Below are 22499 nucleotides of genomic sequence, written 5' to 3'. Positions count from 1 at the left end.
CGATGGCCACACCTTGCTCGTACCTTGATGAAGGGCTCCAGCCCGCAACCTTGGTTGTTAGGTACCCATAGGTCGAATACACTGAGTTTCTCCAGCATTTGCTTTTACATCTCTCACCGTCTGCAGCGGCCCCGACCACCGTATCCCACCCACCGCTCGGACCGGGGAGACAGCAGAGAGCGAAGATGCTGGGATCTGCAGCAGACCGCGAGTGAGGTGGGGAGGACTTCGTCGGGCATCTGTGGTGGAGGGAGAGCTTCGGGCCGAGACCCGTCCCTGATGTCGGGCTCAGTCCCCTCTCACATTCCCCCTCCCCTCTCTCCCGCTGCCCCCGCCAGAATGGATGCACAGGTCACAAGCGTTATATGTTCACCACCCCCTCACCCCGGTGTTGGGCTGAGTTCCCCTCTCGCATCTGTATTATCCCTCCCCCAACACCACAACCACCCCCCCCCCCACCTTCTCTCCCACCTCACGGGGGTTGAAGTCAGTGGATGTGGGGTTGAGCGCGGAGAGAACCGCCCTGTCCTTGTCCGTGAGCTCGGGCGATGGATGCGGGCAGACAGCGCTCGCCATGAGGACCGCGGGCAGCTTCGTCGCCGCCGCGGCTCTGCTCTCTATCGTTGGCAGCGCCCGTCCCCCCAACCTGCCCGGCGGCTGCCTGCGCAGCCCGGCCACCTCGCGGCGTGCGCTCGGCTCCAGCGAGTCCGGCCGCAGGTGCCTGCCGTGGAGCGCCGTGCCCAGTTTCGTCGAGAGGTTCCCGAACAAAGGTCTGGGAAATCACAACTTCTGCCGCAACCCCGACGGGCGGCTGAAGCCTTGGTGCTTCGTCAGGAACCGCCGAGGAAGGATCGACTGGGCTTATTGCTGCGACAGACAGGGTGCGTACAATGCGGCACTTCTACCAAGGTAGCAAAACCACTGAATCCCGACAGGGACTGATATTACTCGCTCGTGTGCCGTTAGTATTTCATAATGAATTCCTGGCCATCACAGGAGAGGAGTCAAGGAAGGAGGTTCAGATGTTTCAAAGTGAGTTGCAAACTAGTGCTCAGAGAGAACATTTCCTGTCCTAGAAGGTGAGTTGCAAACTAGTGCTTAGAGAGAACATTTCCTGTCCTAGAAGGTGAGTTACAAACTAGTGCTCAGAGAGAACATTTCCTGTCCTAGAAGGTGAGTTACAAACTAGTGCTCAGAGAGAACATTTCCTGTCCTAGAAGGTGAGTTACAAACTAGTGCTCAGAGAGAACATTTCCTGTCCTAGAAGGTGAGTTACAAACTAGTGCTCAGAGAGAACATTTCCTGTCCTAGAATGTGAGTTACAAACTAGTGCTCAGAGAGAACATTTCCTGTCCTAGAATGTGAGTTACAACCTAGTGCTTAGAGAGAACATTTCCTGTCCTAGAAGGTGAGCTACAACCTAGTGCTCAGAGAGAACATTTCCTGTCCTAGAAGGTGAGTTACAAACTAGTGCTTAGAGAGAACATTTCCTGTCCTAGAATGTGAGTTACATCCTAGTGCTTAGAGAGAACATTTCCTGTCCTAGAAGGTGAGTTACAACCTAGTGCTCAGAGAGAACATTTCCTGTCCTAGAAGGTGAGTTACAACCTAGTGCTTAGAGAGAACATTTCCTGTCCTAGAAGGTGAGTTACAAACTAGTGCTTAGAGAGAACATTTCCTGTCCTAGAAGGTGAGTTACAACCTAGTGCTCAGAGAGAACATTTCCTGTCCTAGAAGGTGAGTTACAAACTAGTGCTTAGAGAGAACATTTCCTGTCCTAGAAGGTGAGTTACAACCTAGTGCTCAGAGAGAACATTTCCTGTCCTAGAAGGTGAGTTACAAACTAGTGCTTATAGAGAACATTTCCTGTCCTAGTTTACAAAATGATTAGCACCATACCCTTCCCTCCACAGTAAATAGGAGGGTCTTCAACCCATTCAATAAAAAATTAAGGTTCATATGGATAGAGATTTACATTAATCAGGAAGTGTGGGAAATTGAGAGGTGGGGGGGGGGGGGAACCAGGCTTTTAGCAAGATTGATGAAGCATCATTCCTTGATCAAGGGCTCCAGCCTGAAATGTATGTTATCTTTGCTATATAAAGGACACTATTTCACCTGCTGAGTTTCTCCAGCATTGTGTTTATTGTTTCAGCAAGATTTGTCATTTTATGACTGAATGTTTTTTTTTGTTTGTGTTGCACATTCAGTTTGTTTATATTTCTCTCTTTTGTACACCCATCTTTTCGTGAGTAGTTGTTTTACACTGGCTCACCACAAAAAATAAATGAGTTAATGTAAATATAGGTTGACTTTTTCCACTGAGGGTAGGTTTGATACAAACCAGCGGATATTGGTTAAGGATGAAAGGGGAAAAGTTTAGTGGGAATTTCTTCATCCAGGGAGCGGTGGGATTGTGAAATGAGCTTCTAGCTGAGGTGGTGAATGCAGGCTCAATTTTAATCCTTAAAGAGAATTTGGACAGGTACATGGATGGGAGAGGTATGGCGGGCTATGGGCTGGGTGCAGGACAATCGGACCTGGCAAAAGAATGGATGAAGGGCTTTATTTCTGTGCTCTGATGTTCTGTCGTTCTAAAAAAGAATCTCAGGGTTGTATGTGATGTCATTTATAAGAGAGAACGTTGAACTTTGATCAGCAGGTTGAGATTGCAAAGGTAATTTTTCAAGAAGGATGAGTCTCACCATCTGAGGCTTTATGAAAATTTTTCTTAGGAGACGCTGATTGAGCAACTTCTTGTTGGTAATTATTTCAGTTAGAATCTGCCTTCATCTTGAATGCATTGTGGTATTATGTAATATGAAATAAATTTATAAAGGAAACCAAGACAGCCTTTACAGGAGCAGATAGTGAAATACTTTTTGATGCAGTCCCAATGGAATGTGTGTTTGGCAGGAGCTCATTTGCATAATTTGCAAATGGTATTTGGATGTGTATTTTCTTTCCAAACAGATTTTTGGTGTCATTGCCTGGAGCTGTTGATCTGCCCTTGTTTCTTCCAATAGTATGTTGGTTTTCTTATAAATGCATGTGCATTCCACAGCGATGCAATTCCTTAACAATATCCAGAACAATTTTTTTTAAAAATTCCTTAATTTTTAATCAGGTCAATTCCTTCTATTCTGTGGCTCTTTATCATCTGTTCTTGCAACATGCCACAGGCATATCAAAGGTCTTGGCTGTTCAGAAACATGGCTGCCTTGCGACCTTGCCCCTTCCCTCTTTATTTAACCTTCCTCATCTAATTGGTGTTGCTTATCCCTCCAGCTTTTTAAAAGCATGTTTGCTCTTCAGTCTTGTAATCCCCACATTTAAATGAGCTCGAATACACAATCTTCCCCTAAATTCCCCATTAGTTACATTATTCACCATCTGCAAGTTCAAGTTCATGGGTATTATCATCTGACCTTCACTGGACATCAAAGGGAATCAAGTCTTAATAATCTCAAGTGAAAAATAAAATGGTTGTGGCTGTTGAAGATTGACCACCTCAGGCCTTGAATAGTATACTTGTCAATGGGGTACAACAAACTGAGATCCTGGAAATTTGCAATTTGCTAGGCAATGGAAAGACACTTATCTGATGTCCCAAGAACTCGATAGAGGACTGCCTGAATGTCAGGGTTCCCAAACTCCTATAGGTGGCGGCAGAGTTACAGCAGATGCTGCAGGTGGTCTTTGTGGGGGTGGCTGGCAATGAGTATGTTGTCCAAGTAAACGAAAAGGAAGTCCATGTCACATGTCCATCAGTCGCAGGAATGTTTGTGCAGCAATTTTGATCCCAAAAGGCATTCTTAAAAATCTAAAGAGGCCAAATGGTGTTATGATGGGTGTCTTGGGCACATTCTCCAGGTTTACAGGTACCCATGCTCAAAGTAAATTTTAGAAATATCCTGGCCCCATGAAGATTAGCTGTAAAGTCCTGTATATGGAGCACAGGGTAGCGGTCTGCAGTGGTAGTGTTGTTGAGATGCCATTAATCTCTACAAGGTCTCCAGCCTCCCATGGATGTAGCAGGGAAGCCCAACGGCTATCAGACCTGTGTATAACTCCAAGTTCCTCCATTTAGTGGAACTCTTGTTTTACAAGCCTTAACTTGTCGGCCTCAGTCGTGTAGAGGAAGTCCTTTGGTGAGGATCTGGTGAGTGACGCCATGGTGGCAGTGGAGAACTGGGGAGTGACAATATCCGGAAACTCTGCAAGAAGTTTGGTGAATTCATGGTTTGAGTACTCCATGGCATCTAGGTGCGGAGCGGGTCGTTTGGGTTTTCCAAGGTGGAAAGTCTGGAACGTTATTGTGTTCACTAACCGGCACCCTTTTAAGTCCACCATCAATGAGTGGGCTCTGAGGAAGTTGGCACCCAGCAACGGCTGGGACACAGCAGCAAGAATGAACTTATATTCGCCAAATTTTGGGGGTATATTCTTTGTGCTCTACTTACGAATTGGACTGTTATTCATCACAGAGAGCACCGGACCCATGCTCCTGGTATGTTTGTCAAGCCCAAAAAAGGAAGGACACTAACCTCCGCACCCATGTCGACTAGAAATTTGTACTGGGAGAGTTCATCCCAGATGTAGAGTAGGCTGTTATGGTGGCCAGCTGCCATAGCCATTGTCATGCACCCTCGTTGCTGGTACTCATGGAACCTAGCCCTTTGGGTGTGATGCAGCACTAATTTCTGTGGGCCTTGCACCTTGCTGTTTAACAGCCATAGGATGTCTGCATGGCCGACCACTGTTTGAGGGTTATCAAAGTCCTTGTCAGCCAACATGAGTCTTCTGGCATATGCTCTAAAAACAACTGCTCAAAGAGCAAGCAAGGCCTATGGCCATCTGCCAGTGCCCACATGTCGTTCATTAACTCCAAAAGGGTGTGCCCCTCCAGACCATCAATAGGGAGAAGCTGTTCAACTTGCTCGCGTTGTGAGAGACCATAAATCTGGAGAAGGAGAGCTTTTTGGGCTTCATACTTGCTGAGAGCTAGTGGGACCTGAAGGAAATCCACTGGCCTTGACGCCGATGAGGGCGCTTGCCAAATGGTAGTACTTAGTGGCATCCACTTCTACCTTGCGAACGTGGAACTACACCTCAGCCTGCCCGAACCAAACTTTAGGTTGAGTGGTCCAAAAGACAGGCAGTTTGAGCAAAACTGCTGCTTTGTCCATGTTCGGCCCAAAATCCGTTTGGACCCGTCAGGGTCACCAACAGACCAACTGTGTTGCAGTGCAAAATGAAGAGCGAGAAAATGATCAGACGCAGTCGGGTCGAAATTCAGTAAAAGTAATTTACTTAAACAACCACCCGCAGCTTTTTAAAACCCCGCACATTCCAAATGATGTCATCGCATTGTGACGTCATGACGCCACTCGGATCCACCCAAACCGGTTTGATTAAGCCTCTGGTGAGCCACTAGATTAATAACATTTAAATCTTGACTGGGTAATTTGCTTTTAAAAGATTATGAATTCAATTACAGTAGTATATTAAATATGTGTACGCATGAGCACACACACACACACACACACACACACACACACACACACACACACACACACACACACACACACACACACACACACACACACACTCACACACGTCTTATTCAGGGTGGGGAGGGGGGTGCCTTATAGACAAGTCATATTGTACACCGGCATATATGGAAGTGTATGTGGAAATGTAATCTATAGCAATTTTGCGCCTTTAATGCACAATAATGCTACCGCAAATTCCATGAATGCATGTTCACGAGAATAAATTTTGATTCTGATTCTTATTTTCCATTATTCTGATTTCATGGGAAGATAGATAGAGTTAGCAAGGAACATAGTCAGAGATGTAACTGTTGGAGGGGAAGCAGAAACATGACTATCTCAGTGTTTGCTTTTCCAGTGAATATTCCAACTGGGCAATGCTATTTCATTCCTATTATCAATAATCATACACGTGCTCATTTAGCTGATATTACAAATATTGTGCTTTCCTCTTGGTTAAGTGATGCTTCAGTTCTTCATCATGAATACTTTAACAACTGTTAGAATGTTTGTGATGTAAATAACCTCTCTCCTGGATGATACTAATGTTTCTATCTGGTCAATAGCAGATTTTGGTTAGATAATAGGTGCTGCATCATGTATATTCACGGGTTTGTAATTATTTCTAAGTGAGACAGGTCAGTTCAAGTACAGAACAGCATGATCTCCTACTTGGAGTAAGCTAGACCAGCCATTCACAACCTTTTTTTTTTTGGCTCTGGCCGCCTTAGGATTCTGCTCAAAGTTTATGGGCCCCCTTCCCTGTGAAGCAGTCAGGTTTAGTTGGTTTCTTCCATACTTCTCTCCTTTAGACTAGATAAAAAACATAAAAAATATTTTATGATTTCATTCCATGCCCCCCCCCCCTTAAATTTGCAGTAGCCCGTGAGAATGGCTGAGTGAGATATTCACAATTCCCATTGCCCCTTCTTTCTTAAATTTTCAAAAAAATGTTTAGGCACGCACCCTTCTGGCCCACGGGCCCGTGCCACCCAAATACCCCAATTTACCAACAACCCCTGCATGTTATGAACAGTGGGAGGAATCTGGAGCGCTCGGAAGAAATCCACACAGAAACGGGGAGAAGGTATTAAGTCCTTACAGTCAGCGCAGGATTCGAACCCGGGTCACTGATGCTGTAATAGTGTTACACTGGTCGCTACACTAATCACTAGTGTTCAGTCATCCTGCCAGTACTTCCTCATGCTCAGATGTATCTTCCTCTTCTGCAAAGCATGGTTGGAGGAGTGAAGTGAAAGTTAGTGCTCAGATGCTGGGTATTATTAGTGTGTGGCCAGTGTTGTGTACCTACTTACCACCAGATCTACTTCCTCAATCTCCTCAACCAATATCTCTAACTATTCCCCAGAGAACAATGAAACCTTAAATCCATGTGGCAACTTTAATATCAACACCCAACCTGCACTTAAAAAAAAAAAACCTAAAAATGGCAGAAAGAAGTGACAGGAAGGCTGAGTAAAGGCCAACCCAAAGAGTTAATTTTAAGAAGATTCTTGAGACACAGAAAGAGAATGTAGCTTAGGGAGGGGAATGCACAGAAACCAACTCTTCATTACACAAAGGGGAGGATGGAGAAGGGAGTACACACAAAGATGCAGAGGAACACTGAGTTCTCAGGGCGTTATTCATCTAGAATCAAAGTAGATAGCTATGTAAAGGCAGTTGGTGTAGTGGTTAGTGTGACGCAGTTACAGCACCAGCGACCCAGGTTCGACTCCCACAGTGTCTGTATGTACGTTTCCCCCGTATCTGTGTGGTTTTCCCCAGGGGCTCTGGTTTCCTCCCACCCTTCAAAATGTACAGGATTGTACGTTAACTCAGGAGTAAATAGATGGCATGGTTTAAAATGGCTAAGGTCGGTTTCTGCTGTGTTGTAAATAAAATTATAAAATTAAAATGATAGATTACAAATGATTTGCAGTGAAGAGGGCTTTCTGTGGGATTTAAAACAGGCACAATTTACCACTTGTTACAATGTACGAGTCCAGAGTAGATTGAGGAATAAAAACAGTTAATGCTAAAAATATTCAGCAGATCAGGGAGTATCTTTTGTGAAAAACCTGAGTTTTTGTCTCACATCATTGACCTGAACTGTTAACCTTGTTTCTCTTTCCACAGTAACTGCCTGACATTCGGAGTCTTTCCCACATTTTCTATTTTTATTTCTCTTTCTAGCGACTGAAGGTTTTTGTTTTGTTTTCCAGTTGCAGATTGAGCCAGTTGTCTTAGCTAGTCAAAATATACACTGCTTCATTTATGTTCTTCATTGCTGGTATCTGAAACTTCGGTTCTGCCAGCTTTTCTCATTTCATTATCTTGCCACATTCACACCAATGTGGTTTTGCATCAGGACCAACTACTGGAAATTGTTTCCAGGCAGTTCTTTTGAGAGCATGGATGTTCCCCGATGTAACTGATGTTCCCCATACTGGAAGATCTGGACACCTGAGCACAGGCACTGGGAAAACTCCCCTTGTAAGTCATGAACGACAACCCCTTTTCTTATGTTATAGTTGCACTAGGACACGCAGTGAGTGAAAGAACCACGCAGTTGAAATGAGTTGAACCAACTGACTTTAATAGAACTCTCATGTACGCTTAAACCCAATGATGCCTGCAACACCCAGGACCTTTATGATATCAGCTGCCCGGCTGTGGGCTGGCCCTGCACCCGAAGCTCTCACAGTCTGATCTGCTGCGGAGTTGCTCGCAACTCCGTGAGCTGATTCGCCGACTGAGTGGGCGAGCTGCCACATGAACTCCCCACCCCTCCAGAAATGGTGTTAGGAGGTGTGGAGTCTACGGCCAACACTTCTTCGGTCTGTTTGGGTGGCCGACCTCGTCGGCATGGGGGTGGCACAGTCGCAGGGTGTTCCAGGTCTAGCTGCACCAGCTTGAGGCGGTCAATGGTGAAGGTGGCTGCTCACTTTGAAGATGCACGTGGTTCTGTTCTGACCTATCACCTTGTACGAGCCCTGGAGTTGAGTTCGGTGCGTGCTCCTGCGAACAAAGATGAAGGCATAGTCATGGAGGACCTTGGGGACAGAGGAAGGTGTCGGGCTATAGCACAATGTTAGGACAGGAGCTACTGTTCCTACCTTCTCTCAGAGTCTAGTGAGCACTGTTGTGGGTGTCTCCTCTGTGCCACGGGCCGTTGGCACAAACTTGCCTGGAACCAATTCTGCCGAAGACGTAGCCACGTCTTCTTTTGGGAGCCATGCAGATGCCAAAAAGCATCGTTCACCTAATCCGGGTCTCGGAGGCTGATATGCCATAGACATGGACCAGACAAGTGTTATACTAATAAAAGGCTTTTATTAACAGACTCTTAGCCACCACTTACTGATCAGTGGGAAAGCATCTCCATCTGTTATACCAGTAGGGAGGAGCATCTCTATAGTCATAGCCAATAGCAAGCAACTCCATACATGAGAAGCAGTCAGTAAAATACATCCCCCCCATTACATCATCACAGAGGGATGCCATTAGGGCTGACTTCAGGGCCAGTGGAACTGCTCTACCAGGCTGTTGGACTGCAGATGGTAGGCCACGGTGTGGTGCAGTTGGGTCCCAAGTTGCTGTGCCAGTGCTGACCCTATGGCTGGACGAGAACTGCAACCCACTGTCTGATGTGATGTTGGCCGCTGCTGACTCTGTGTCCCAAGTGATTTGCTTGGCCTTGCCGGACATCAGGCTGAACAGGTGTTGCATGATTCGGACCGCTGACAGTAGGATTCAGTGGTAAAGGTTGATTATGCCCACAAACTCCTGTAGGCCCTTGACTATACTAGGCCTAGAAAACTGGCGTATGACCTTGACTTTTGCTGGCAAGGGAACCACTCCATGCTGGTCGATGCTATGCCCAAGAAATCAATGGCCGACAGCCCAAACTGGCACTTTGTGGGGTTGATGGCCAGGCTGATTTTACTCCAACAGCAGCAGAGTTTGCGCAGGTGCTTCAAATGCTCTTGGTGCGAGTAGCTGGAGATCAGAATATCATCTCAGTAGATGAAGACGAAATCCAAGCTACACCCTACTGAGTCCATAAGCCACTGGAATGTCTGTCCCACATTCTTGAGTCAGAAAGGCATCTGCAGGAACTTGAATAGGCGGAACAGGGTGAGGGACTTTGCTGGGGTGGATGGGAATCTGGTGATAACTGTGGATCAGGTCAGCCTTGGAGATGTGTGGCCCATGCAAAATGGCCGTAAAGTCCTGAATGTGGGGCATGGGTAGTGGTTGGCCGTTGTTGAATCTTCTGTAGTCGCCGTGTGGCCTCCATCCTCCAGCTGACTTGGGTACCATGTGCAGCGGAGAGGCCCATGGGCTGTCTTGGTGCCAGATGCTCCCCATCTCTTCCATTTTCCTGAACTCCTTGGCGAGGTGGAGTTTGTTGAATGGGAGCCTACATGCCCAGGCTTGTAGCGGCGGTCCTTGAGTAGGAATGTGGTGCTATGTACCATACTTAGGGGTGTCTGTGGAGAACTGCGGCAGAGTAATGGTCAGGAAATTCACTAGTACTCTGACAAATTTGTTGCGTCCAAGTGTGGGGCTGGTAACTTACCTTAGCTGAGTGAGAAGCATTCACGAAGCGCTGTCCCTTGAGGTCCACAAGGAGGCAGTGTGCCTGGAGGAAATCTGCACCCAATAAAAGGCTGCGACACTGCTGCCAGCATAAATGACTGGAACCGAATGGTAGTGAGATTATTTGCGTTTGAATACTGCTGTTCTTGGCAGCAGTAAACACTGGTCCTGACTTCCCAGCATGGGTGTTGTGGCTTGAGGAAGGCAAGATGCTAACCTCTGCCCCTATGTCTATGAGGAACTTTTGCCCAGAGTGACAATCCTGTAAGTAAAGGAGGCTATCATGGTGGTCAACCACTGTAGCAATTAGCGATGGCCAGCCCCGGCATTTCCTGGATAAGAACTGGGTGGGTGGCAATGGTGTGAACCCCACTTTTGATGGTAAAAACACCAATAGTCCGGACTGAGGTAGTTCCCTACTGTCTGTCACTGGCTTTGTTAATGACGTGGTGAAGGCCCTGGCCTTAGGGCGTGACGCAGCAACTTGGTCGATAGAGGCCCCACCACACTGCTTGGTGTATCTGCGTGGGCTGCTATTTTGTGTGGGGCACTGAAATCGCCGTCAGCAAAGAGGAGGCGGAGATCATCTGGCATCTGCTTGAAGAAGACCTATTCAAACAGTAAACATGGCTTTAGGCCGTCAGGTAGTGCCAGCATCTCATTCATTAAGGCTGTTGGCCCGCAGTCGCAGTTGGGGCGAAAAGCCAGAAGTGCCTTGATGGTTTCAAACCTGACCACAACCCGTGGCTGGTATAGGAAGTCAAATAATTTAGCCTGCTGTTTCCTGGTTAAGTGAACCGACCACATAGTACTTTGTGGCATCTGAGATGATTTGCCTGACCTGGAATTGGGTTTCGGCCTGTTCAAACCTGTGGCTGCAAGTTCCAGAAACTCAGCAGTTTCAGTGAAACTACATTCTGCGTGCTTAGGGCTGTCATTATTGGGTCCAAATAACGTTTGGATCATTGGGGTCACCAATGTAGTCGTCCTTGGCACCACAGAGTAGAAAGTGAGTTGAACCAGCTGAGTTTAATAGAACTCTCTCACGCGTTTAAATCCCTCGGAACCTGATGATGTTTGCGACTCCAGGGACCCTTATGACATCAGAGGCCAGCTCCCACAGTCTGATCTACCGCGGTCTTGCCTGCAGCCCCCATGAGCCCGTTCACCTGTTGTGTGGGTGAGCCACATGATGTAGAGAAACCCCACTTTTTCTGTATAGCAATAGTAACAATACAGTAAAAAGTACCCCAGTATCCAATACCTACGGGGATTGGTAGATGCTGGATAAGAAAATTTTCCAGTCGCTTGAGACTGCGTGTTGCATGGATTGGTGAACTGGCTGCTCAGGGGCGCCGATTTTAAACTTTCGTATTTTTTTACCGATTTAATTTCCACGATTTTTTTGCTGATTGCCCGAGTCTGCTGGTTGCTTGAATTCCAGATATTGTTTTCAAAAAACCTTTATTGAGTATGAAACATAATAAGATGTCCAAAGGAGTAAAATGCCGATCATAAGTGGAAGTTGTAAAATTCATAGGCCAAGTAATTCTAAGCAATCGAGAAAGACGTGTTAAATGTAATGAGGCAAATGAATAATTTTTTGCCACCTCAATACTGCAAACTTCTATTGGATGGGAGGTGCAGGGTGTCGTGTGTAGCTTCTAATGTTAGTATAATGCTGAGAGCCTTCTCTCAAATCATGCGGGAAGGTGAGAAAATCAGGGAGGGGCAGCTGGTGGAGTAAAATTTGGAGCATTAGTTGGGAGCCCTGCATTAGGAACTTGAGGGACAGGTTGTGGCATAGGGGAGGCTTCAGGATTGGCAGCTGTGGGAATTGAGTCACAATGGGTTTTGAAATGGTCATTGGATGATCAGAGAAAATCTGCAGATGCTGGGGTTGAGTGCAGTTCACAAAAGTACTGGGGTAACTCAGCAGGTCATGCAGCGTCCAGAGGAAGAAGGGTTCAAGCCCAAAACATTGACTACCTCTTCCTTCCTATGGATGCTGTGTGCCCTGATGCATTTCTCCTGCACTTTCATGTATGGCACTGGGGGAGTCAGATGAGGGTTGTGTTAGGTCTGCTTTGTTCATGAATGAGTGAGACAAACACCAGGCTGAGTCGAAATCAGGGTTCTTTGTTCTTTATTACCGGATTGTAACACTTGCGACTAAACATGTTAGTCGGAGAATGCATTCTGCCGTTATCAGCAAAATGGTGATTTTTTATACCCTTGGATACGTGCTTAGAACATCATCATATCATTACTTGTCCAATTACTAAAACTGTTGCTATCCTTTCCCTGCTAGCTTCCTGCCTCTCAATCCATCAATGTCTCTCTTATCTTGTAAGTACAAGGATGCATCCACATCTTGTTACAGCCCTGTCCATCTCCCAAACACTCCCTGTAACTCCTTACACATTCCCATCTCATGATGTTTTACCTTACAGTTGTGATTTGATTTTGAGAGTTAGGAGTTGTGATTGAGTAAGATTCAGGTTGGAGAGGAGGAGGAGGAACTACTTTTCCCAGAGATGGTGCATCTGTTGAATTCACTGCCTATTGAAGCAGTGGAGGCTATCTCAGTAAATACATGTAAGACCATTTTGTTGGAATTGAGGGCCATGTGGGAAAGGTAGGTGGAGATGAGCCTGTTAGCAGAATGGTGGAGCAGGCTCGATGGACCGGATGGCCTACACCTGCTTCTATTTCATAGGACATTACAGACTTTGTTGTGCCTGTATATACCGACCCAAAAAGAGTAAACCCTCTCTACCTCAAAACCCTCTATTTTTCTTTCATCCATGTGCCTATTAGTGTCTGAAATGTCCCCATTGTTCCAGCCTCCACACTGCACCTGCCAACGCATTCCAGGCATCTGTGTAAAAACAAAAATGCAAGTACTGCTGATGTCTCCCTTAAACTTTCCGCCCTTCACTTTGTACAGGTGTCCTCTGGTGTTTGCTACTCCTGCCCTGGGAAAAAGGTGCTGGCTGTCCACCTAATATAGGCCTCTCATAATCTTGTAGACTTCTATTAAGTCTCCTCTCATCCTTCACTCCAAGAAGAAAAGCCCTAGCTCTGCTACCCTGCCTCATAGAGACACATTTTCCAATCCAGGCAACATCCTGGTAAAACACTTCTGGACCCTTTCCAGAGCTTCCACATCCTTCCTGTCATGAGATGACCAGAAATGACACAATCTTCCAAGTGTGGCCTCACCAGAGATTTATAGAGCTGCAATATCACCTCATGATTCCCAAACTCAATTCCCCAACTAATGAGGCTCAGAATATCATAGGCCAAGTCAGTACACAGCATAACAAAAAAAACTCATAGCTTTTAAGCAGTACCTTTCAAGTTTTGGTGGAGTGTGACAGAAATTTAAGGTAATTTGTTCAACAGAAAAAAAATCAGAATTAATTGTATTGATACAATGATTAATATCTATAATAAACTTAACCTTAAGACATCTTTATTTGGAAATGTAAAACTCACCTGAATCCTCTCCATCCATTTTGCTATGAACAGGGTGAAAGACTTGTCCAAGTGCATCCTCTGTACTGACTGGCATACCATAGGGATTAGCATAAAATAGCAGTAAAGATTGGAAGTGACTTCGAATACCTTTGGAAATCACATCTTTCCATTTCGATCCCACCTCTTATGTTCTTAATTGAGGGTGAAACCTCATGAGGCACAATCATCTCTTTTACTTAAAGTGAATCAACCAGGTCCAAATACTTCATTTACAGACTGAAGTTTGTTTATCAGGGCCCTTTAAGTCCCATCAAAATTGGCCTTGCATGTATTATCAGGCTTGTTTTCCCACAAGCATCCTTGGTAATTAGTGGGCCATGCATGTAACACTGATAATCATGTAAATGGCATTGGATTCTGATGCTGCTGTTCGTATCTGGGTCAACCTGTTATATCTGAGTACAAATAGGAAAGTTGTAAACTTTAATTTTCGAGATCCAGCATGGTAACAGACCCTTCCAACCCACAAGCCCATGCTGCCCAAATATTGCAATTATCCTTCAACCAGTATGTTTCAAATGGTGGGAGGAAACCGGAGACCCTGGGGGAAAAGCCACGCAGACACGGGGAGAGAACATACAAACTCCTTTCGGACAGTGCCAGATGTGAGTCCCGGACCCGATCGCTGGTGCTTTTAAAGCATTGCACTAACCACTCTGCTAACCATGTTTTGTAAGTTGATAGGCTTTCCAAAGCAATTCTGTTACATAACATACAGAAAAATGACACCATGTGATGAAATTTCGATATTCAGTCTCCTTTAACTTCATTTCCTTCTTTTGAATAGCTTGCGAAACATTTCAAGCCGCAACCAGACATTTGTCAATTACATATCATTTCTTCATTAGTATGATGTTGAGAGTATTCCAATATCCCTACACACTACAATGGTCTTTACTGGAAGTTGAAGAGGAACAACTGTACGCTGTGCTCTTCCTTTTAAAAATATGCTTCAGATACGCAAGCTAATAATTAACTTGGAAACATTATGATTCCTCCTGTCTGGCATTGCAGGTAAAATCCTAATTATCGCAATTACAATCAGGAATGGCCTGTATTCTTGTGGCTTCAAAGCTGAATTTTGTTTTGACCGACAAATGCCAACAGTTCTCATTTCTGTCTCCACAATAACCATCGACGTTTGCTGCTAATATTTGTTGGTCCCAACATTAACCAGTGTTTTATTTTATCAGGTTTAATCAGGTTGCAAGGAGGTCAAAGTCTTGGAGAAGGTAGAGTTGAAGTGTACGTGAATGGAGTGTGGGGAGTGATCTGCAGCAAGAACTGGGATGATCGGGACGCCTCAGTTGTCTGTCGGCATCTTGGACACGGGTAGGATTTGAATGTTGGAAGTTTTGAACTTGGGAGTCTTTTTGACTATTATCCCAGAGAGCTGCAAAATTTCCTTTCTGCCTCAGCTGGGAGAAGGTCTTGTACTCTTTGTTCACCTTGTGGGTGCTCTTCCTATTAACATTTAATTTAAAAAAAATATAATTTAGACATGCAGCACAGTAACAGGCCCTATCGGCCCATGAGCCCATGCTGCCCAATGACATCCAATTGCCCAATAACCTCAGTACATTTCAAACAGTGGAAGGAAACCGGAGCCCATGGGGAAAACCCATACAGACATGGGGAGAACGTACAAACTCCTCACAGACAGTGCAGGATTCAAACCCCGGTCCCGATCTCTGGCGCTTTAACAGCATTGCAAGGATCGCTACACCAACCGTCCTGCCCCTCGACGTGACAAAATTCAGCATTTTCAATTATTAAATAAAAACTATTGGCAAATAGATTAACTTTTGGCTTCTATAATCAATTGCAATGAAATTATTGATGAAAATAATAAATCCACACCATCAAGGTGGTCCACTTTTACTTTGTGCTTTCTTTCCTTCTAGTCAGCTGGTTTTCTTGCTGATTAACATAGCCTACTTTATGTTCACTGGCAAATGTGATGAATATTTTGTGCTCGGTTTCTTGAACATCCTTCAAACAAAATGGATAGCCGTTATTATAAAATATAGTCCCAGGGTCAAACACCATGTAATAGCAAATCTTCAGGGTATTACATCAGTTATTGTCAGTTCAAATTGAAAAATTCAAGTCCGAGTTATATATGAAACATAATAGGCCAAAGTCTTTCTGGATTCTGCATATATTTCACAGCTGTAGCCAAAAGAAGATTGAAATCTATGATATGAACATGTAAGCAAAGATGAGCAGGCTGCTGATGTAACTCTCACATATCCACAGTAACCTCTCGCTTTCTTGCTCATCACGAATCTATTTGCTCTGTTTTAAATATTATTCAAGGGCTTTGCTTAAACTGTCATTTGTGGGAAAAGTGTGCAAAGTTGATTCCGAGAGAGCAAAAAATGGTTTAATCTCTGTCATGAATGGGTGGCTGTTATTTTTTAAATAATGACCGCCAACACAAGACTTTCACAAAGGGAAATGTTTTTCTCCATATCCACCCTGTTGAGAATTGTCAGGATCTTGCATCTTAATATAATTCTCTTTCACTCCTCTAAATCCCAGTGGACTCTAATCAACATTTAATAAGAAGACCAATGCTCTTCCAGATGTGGTCTCATCAATATCATGGATATTTGAGGCAACACCATTCTAAAATGTATCAATTCATTTACCCTTGCCTGCTTTAATAACTATCCATTTGCATATCATGTATGAAGTCACACATGATCTCTCTGCATCTCAAGCAAACCAATCCTCATCAAGGGGTCAGCAGTGGAGAGGGTAAGGGTCTTCAAATTTGTGGGTGTCAATATTTCTTTAGAAATCCATACAGGATGGTGACAGGCCATTTCATCTCTATCCTGGGCCCTCCATGTCAATGCAATTATGAAGAAGGCTTGACAGCGGCTACACCTTGTGATGAGCTTGAGATTTAGTATGTCACCAAAGACTCCTGCAAATTTCTACTAGAATTCTGTGGAAAGTATCACTGTCTGGTACGGAGGTGCCAATGCACTGGACAGGAAAAGGCTACAGACGATTGTAAACTCGGGTAGCACCATCAAGAAGGTGGTGTCGCAAGAAAGCAGCTTCTATCATCAAGGACCCTACCCTCTTCTCACTGCTACCATCAGGAAGGAGGTACAGGATCCTGAAGACAAATACCCAATGGTACAAAAACAGCTTCTTCCCTTCCGTCATTAGATTTCTGACTAGACAATGAACCACAGACACGTCCTCACTTTTTTTTCTCTTCTTTTGCACTATTTATTTTTAAATAGTGAATTTACAGACATCTAATTTATAGGAATTTTTACACCTTAATGCACAACACTGCCAATTCCCTAACACATGTTCATGACAATAAATCTGATTCTGAACCCTCACCAAAATATTTTTGACAAAATATTTCTTTTAAATTCTTCCTGTCAAATGGACAATGTCAAGTTTTCATTGAATCTTGCTGAATCTTTGCTCAATAAAAAATGGTGGCACTGCCAGAGCTGGTCTAACGGCAGCGCAGTCACTGTGCGGGCCCCTGAGAATGAAGAGACAGTGCTGCTCCAAAGGATCCAACTGCCCGGCCCCAGTTTCCAGTGGCTACAGACAGGCTTGAGACAACCTGTTAAAGGAGTGGATGGTGCTTGTAAGTACAATTCTGCAACTGTGAGGTCTCTGCCCACGATGACAGTACCTGTACGTAGCAGTGGCCACGGTGGGGTGGGAGCTTTCAGATTCCGGGCAGCAGTGGACCAGTTCAAGGCACCAAAAAAGGGAAGAATACACCCCCCACCCCCACCCCCCCCCAACATTGAGAAGCAAAAGCGTGGGAGATAAACCTACAGGAAGATCACCATGGCAACAGGCCAGCAAGTGGTGCAGCAGCTGAAAGACCCTACTGGACAATGACCACAGCAGCAGACAATCAAGGGGCTCAGTGGCTGAGGTACTCGCACAGGTGGCTTGCAGTTGGGGGACCCAGATGGGCTGCAGGCTGCTGGAAACTGGCCAATGGGAACCAGATATCTGAGGCAGGATTTAAGAGGGAGCTGAGGGCAAGAAGGGGTCCTGAAGGCTTCTTGATTGTGTTGGAGGTTTGGATCTGGAGCTCAGGTTGACGATGAATCGAATGGGAGTCCATGTGAGTGCAGAGGCTGCAGGAGCCTTGGAGGTGAATCCACGGACACTCAGTGTCCCAAACTTTTTAACTCATGGAACCCTTTTGGAGAGCTCTTGGAAATTGCAGTACACCAATCATCTTTTAGGACCTGGTATATGTGCACAAGCACATAAATAAATATCAAGCACATGCAAGCATATAAATAATGTACATAAACTCACAAGTAGAGGATTAACTTGGCCCTAGGGTGAGCTTTAGTAAGGCCCTCCACCCCCCCACCTTGCCCTGCCACGGGCCCAGGCTACCCCCAGTGCCCCTTGCTCCCACCACTGACCTGGCTAACCCCGCCGCACCTCACTCTCCGCTGCGGCCCAAGCCGCCTCTGCTGCTCCTCAATTCCTGCCGCAGCCTAGACCACCTCACTCCCTGCCGCAATTATGGCACCTGCAATGCCCCTCGCTCCCCACCACGACCCAGGCCGCCTTTGTGGCTCCTCACTTAGGGGATGAGCAAGGGGAGGGGGAGGCAGTTAAAATTTTTTAAATGTGGCCAGCCTCGCGCCAAAGGAAATCCGAGCTTCATTGGTTGAAAATGGTGTTTTGAGGACTAACATCTGCGCTGATGTCCACGCTGCTGACGTCAGGTCTCAAGAAGACATCATTTTGTTTTGTTAGCGTCGAGACAACTATTTTGAAACACAACTTAAAAAAAAATTTAAATTTAAATTGAAATTAAAATAAAACATTTTTTTTACAAGTTTTAGCTATTAGTACCCATTTCTTCTGTGGAAACCCCTGTGCTTTTCCACGGAACCCAGTTTGGGAAACGCTACTCTAAAGGGACTCTCTTTGGCTTCTCTTTCTCTCGTACTGTAAGGGGTGCCAGGCAACCCTAATGGTGACTCTTTGTCTGTCTTACTGCAGGCAAATGTTAAACATATATGTATATTGTAGCAATCAAAGGAATCTTGAACCTTAATGCATCCAGATCATCTTTGTGAGAGTAGGCTCATCAGCCCCGTTTTTGCTTCCTTTGTAGCCTCTCTCTCACACATGGCCATCAAAGACATTTATCAACACTAGAGGTAATTCACATGAGCTACTTAACCTCATCGTGTATCCAAGGGATGGAAGAGAATGAATGCTGGAGCACCAGGGGCAGACTTCACTTGTCTAATTAATGTGTGAGTGACCACGCCTTGTGCAGGATACACATGTCATCTTTTGAAATCATTGTGAATGCACAGCCTTTGTTAGCAAACAGAACAAATGCGTGGAGGTCTCAGAACATGGCATCCCAACTAGGTGTGGAGTAAATTGGATTTTGTTTAAATTCCTTATCTGGCCTGCACAAATGATTCTTTGCACTAAATAGCTTCTAGGTTGATTTTCCTTTTGCTTTGGCTAATAGTGGACAATGTTGGCAAAGTAAATACAAACCCAATCCAGATAACTTGGTACAGTACAGCTCAGGCCCGACACGTCCTATAACTTCCTATAAATGCGGCGTGACCTGCTGAGTTTCTCCAGCACTTTGGGGCATTCCAATTCTATCCCGATGTCTGTAGACTTTCCTTTTTAACTCAACTTAGTCTAGTTCTCACACACTGTCAAAAATAATTGAATCATAGAAGATTTGTGTAAAACCAATAACTTGTATTTATAAAGCACTGTGTTATGAACTGCACGTAACAAGCGCAATAGACAATGAACCAGGCAGTGTTTAATTTTAAAACTCTAATTTTATTTCTAACTCTTAAACTATAATCTTGACTTTTAAGCTATCCTTTACACTAAATCTATCCCCAACTATGTGCAGGTGTACATGTTTGTGTGCACACACACGCTATACGCAAACCATTACAATCCGGGCCAAATTCTAGAAAATTACTTCATAGTTCAGATTTTTTAAATTCAGTGTTGAAGTGCAGGCCTTTGAAATTAGATGCCCAGAATTAATGATGAACTGGAGTTGAAGCTGCTACAGACTCATGAATTCTCCTTGCATTCTCTTTGAAGAAATGTCCATCCACACAAGCTGTGGTCACAACACTCCTGGTCCTTTTGCAGGCAAGACTCAAATTGGGCGGCCTCCACAAAGCTTCCAAGACCCTGGTATCAGTCTTTCAAAGTATCCTTCACTGTTAGCTTCCCAAAAGACTCTCCTGACACAAGTCAATCCACCAAAAAGGCCCAGTCATTCACAGAGCATGCTTTGCTCTGAATTCCACAGAATGGCTGGCCACAAGAGCTGCTTCAACAAGCTGTTTTCTCTCCAGCAGCCAGAATCCCTTTGCAAAATCTCAGTGTCTTTGTAAATGTATCGAATCTGGAGCAGACTGTGGCAAACCTTCCCTCAGTTCTTCCAATGTATCGAATTGTCACTGGGCTGTGACTTGTGTTGTGATGGTGCTTGTGTGAAATATTAAATGTTAACTGTGACCATTCAGTCCCTCCTGTCTATACTATCCCTTACAATGATAATCTCATTTTACTAAAACAGGAGCTCGCAATAACTGTTACTGCAGTAATGCATTAAAAGCTATCTCAATGTATTTAAATGTATAAGATTGCATGCTTACTATATTGTAATTAAATGGTATGCTGCCAAAGTAATTAAGCAATTTACCTCAAGTTTGTTTATTTATCATGTGATTGTAAAAGTCTTCTTTCTTTCTTTCTTCTTTGGCTTGGCTTCGCGGACGAAGATTTATGGAGGGGGTAAAAAAGTCCACGTCAGCTGCAGGCTCGTTTGTGGCTGACCAGTCCGATGCGGGACAGGCAGACACGATTGCAGCGGTTGCAAGGGAAAATTGGTTGGTTGGGGTTGGGTGTTGGGTTTTTCCTCCTTTGCCTTTTGTCAGTGATTTTGGTGAAACAGCATTCTCTGGTCCATGTGGCAAAAACAGTGCAAACACACAGAAAGACAACATGCATTCAGTCAAACAATACATGTACACAGGACCTATTAACATTCCTCTATACATGTATCAGAAATAAATATTATTAATAAATAATAGTCACTGGGAGTTTTCTATCAGTTCATGAGTCATTCAGTCATCTCACTGCCTGGTCCTGTTCACCCTGCTGACCCATGACTGTGACGCCAGATCCAGCTCCAACAGCGTCATCGAGTTTGCAGATGACACGTCAGTAATTGGCCTCGTCGGCCACAACGATGAGCCGCGCCACAGAGGAGAGGTGGAAAATCTCACGAAATGAGATTACCTGAGTCCAAAAGTGGGCCAGGGCCAGCATCACTGGGGGCACCCATGAGCATTGCCCTCCAGATAAGGTACTGCGATCCCTACTTACACACTAACATCGCTAGTCTGCTAGCTTTCATGATATAAACAGCGTGTTTGACTGTTACGTTGGAGGGAGGAGGGAGGGGGCAGAGTGCACGGAGGTGGTTCATGGTAGGGAGGCAGCACCACCAACCCACCCCCCCACCACACTTAACTAGATTTCGAACATGAGATTGTGCCAGCTCCGCGGTTACTCTAATACCCCCAGATTAGACTCATTCTGACGTCAACCCTAATGTGGACAAGGCAAAGGAGAAGATCATGGACTTCAGGAGAACCAGGAATTGCCATCTATCAACAACTCTTTAGTAGAGAGAGTGGAGAGCACCAAGTTCCTTGGAGTTCACTTAACTAATGACGTATCGTGGATGCTCAGCATCTCCTCACTTGTCAGGAAGGTGCAACAGTGACTGCACTCCCTGAGAAGACTAAAGTGGGCAAGGCTACCAGCATCATCATGTTAACCTTCTACAGGAACTCTATCAAGAGCATCCTGCCGGCTACATCACAGTGTGGTACGGTGGCTGCAGAGACATGGATCGGAGGTCAATCCACAGGGCCATAAGGGTGGCAGAGAGGATCACTGGAGTCTCCCTCCCTCCCTCCCATCTACCAGGATCATCATCTGAAGATAATGCGCAAAATCATTGAGGAGCCCTTCCACCCTGCACACAGTATCTTTCAGCCGTTCCCATCAGGGGAAGAGATACAGGAGTATCAGAGCCAGCTCTACCAGGCTGAGGAACAGCTTCTCCCCACGGGCAGTGAGAATGTTGAACGACCAATGGAACTGTTCTGACAAACCCTCCAAGACTCTCATTTGCACAAAGCAATATTTATTTATTTATATGAATGAAATGCTTGTCCTGCATACGTATTGCTTGCCTTCATGCATGTTTATGTCTGGGTGTGTGTGCCTGCATGTTTTGCACTGGGGAGGGGGGGGCAGAGAACGCTATGTACTTGGCTTGACTTGAAGAGGCTCTTCCTTAGCCTACTCGAACTGGCTGTAATACTTCTGTATCCCTTTCCCGATTATATTACATTATAATAATACATGTAGAAGTATATACAATAAATAATAAAATAATACATGTATTACATTTGAAGATTTGTGTTGGATTATGTTATAAGTCACTGTTACCAACCAATTTTTTTTACACTCCACTTCTCTGATTGATGGGGATGCCCAAATCTATCCATCTGTCATATTCATCAAAAAGTTGTCTGTCTGGCAGAACCTTGCTAGCACTGGGGATGGAAGGAAAGAGCATGCTGACAACAATTAAGGTTATTAGATGTGTTAAATGATATTCATTTGATGATCAGGCTGAAGTAAATCTGTATCTTTTGTTCCTTAGCACCTTGCTTAGAGCCATGCATTTCA

The 22499-nt window shown here is 44.9% G+C and overlaps 1 protein-coding gene across 1 annotated transcript in view; it reads left to right on the top strand.

Annotated features, from left to right (window-relative positions):
* Positions 1-574: 574 nt before the first annotated feature.
* The window catches only part of prss12 (serine protease 12), a 180395-nt gene continuing 158470 nt past the window's right edge, over positions 575-22499 (top strand). The window contains exons 1-2 of the mRNA XM_069923133.1: positions 575-881; positions 14897-15035. Of these exons, the coding sequence (XP_069779234.1) occupies positions 575-881; positions 14897-15035 (446 nt within the window). The remainder of the gene's footprint in view (positions 882-14896; positions 15036-22499) is intronic.

This window comes from Narcine bancroftii, chromosome 3 (assembly GCF_036971445.1).
Source record: "Narcine bancroftii isolate sNarBan1 chromosome 3, sNarBan1.hap1, whole genome shotgun sequence".
In the NCBI taxonomy this organism is placed as follows: domain Eukaryota; kingdom Metazoa; phylum Chordata; class Chondrichthyes; order Torpediniformes; family Narcinidae; genus Narcine; species Narcine bancroftii.
Note: the sequence above shows the minus strand (reverse complement) of the source record. Positions and strands in the feature narration are given on the sequence as shown.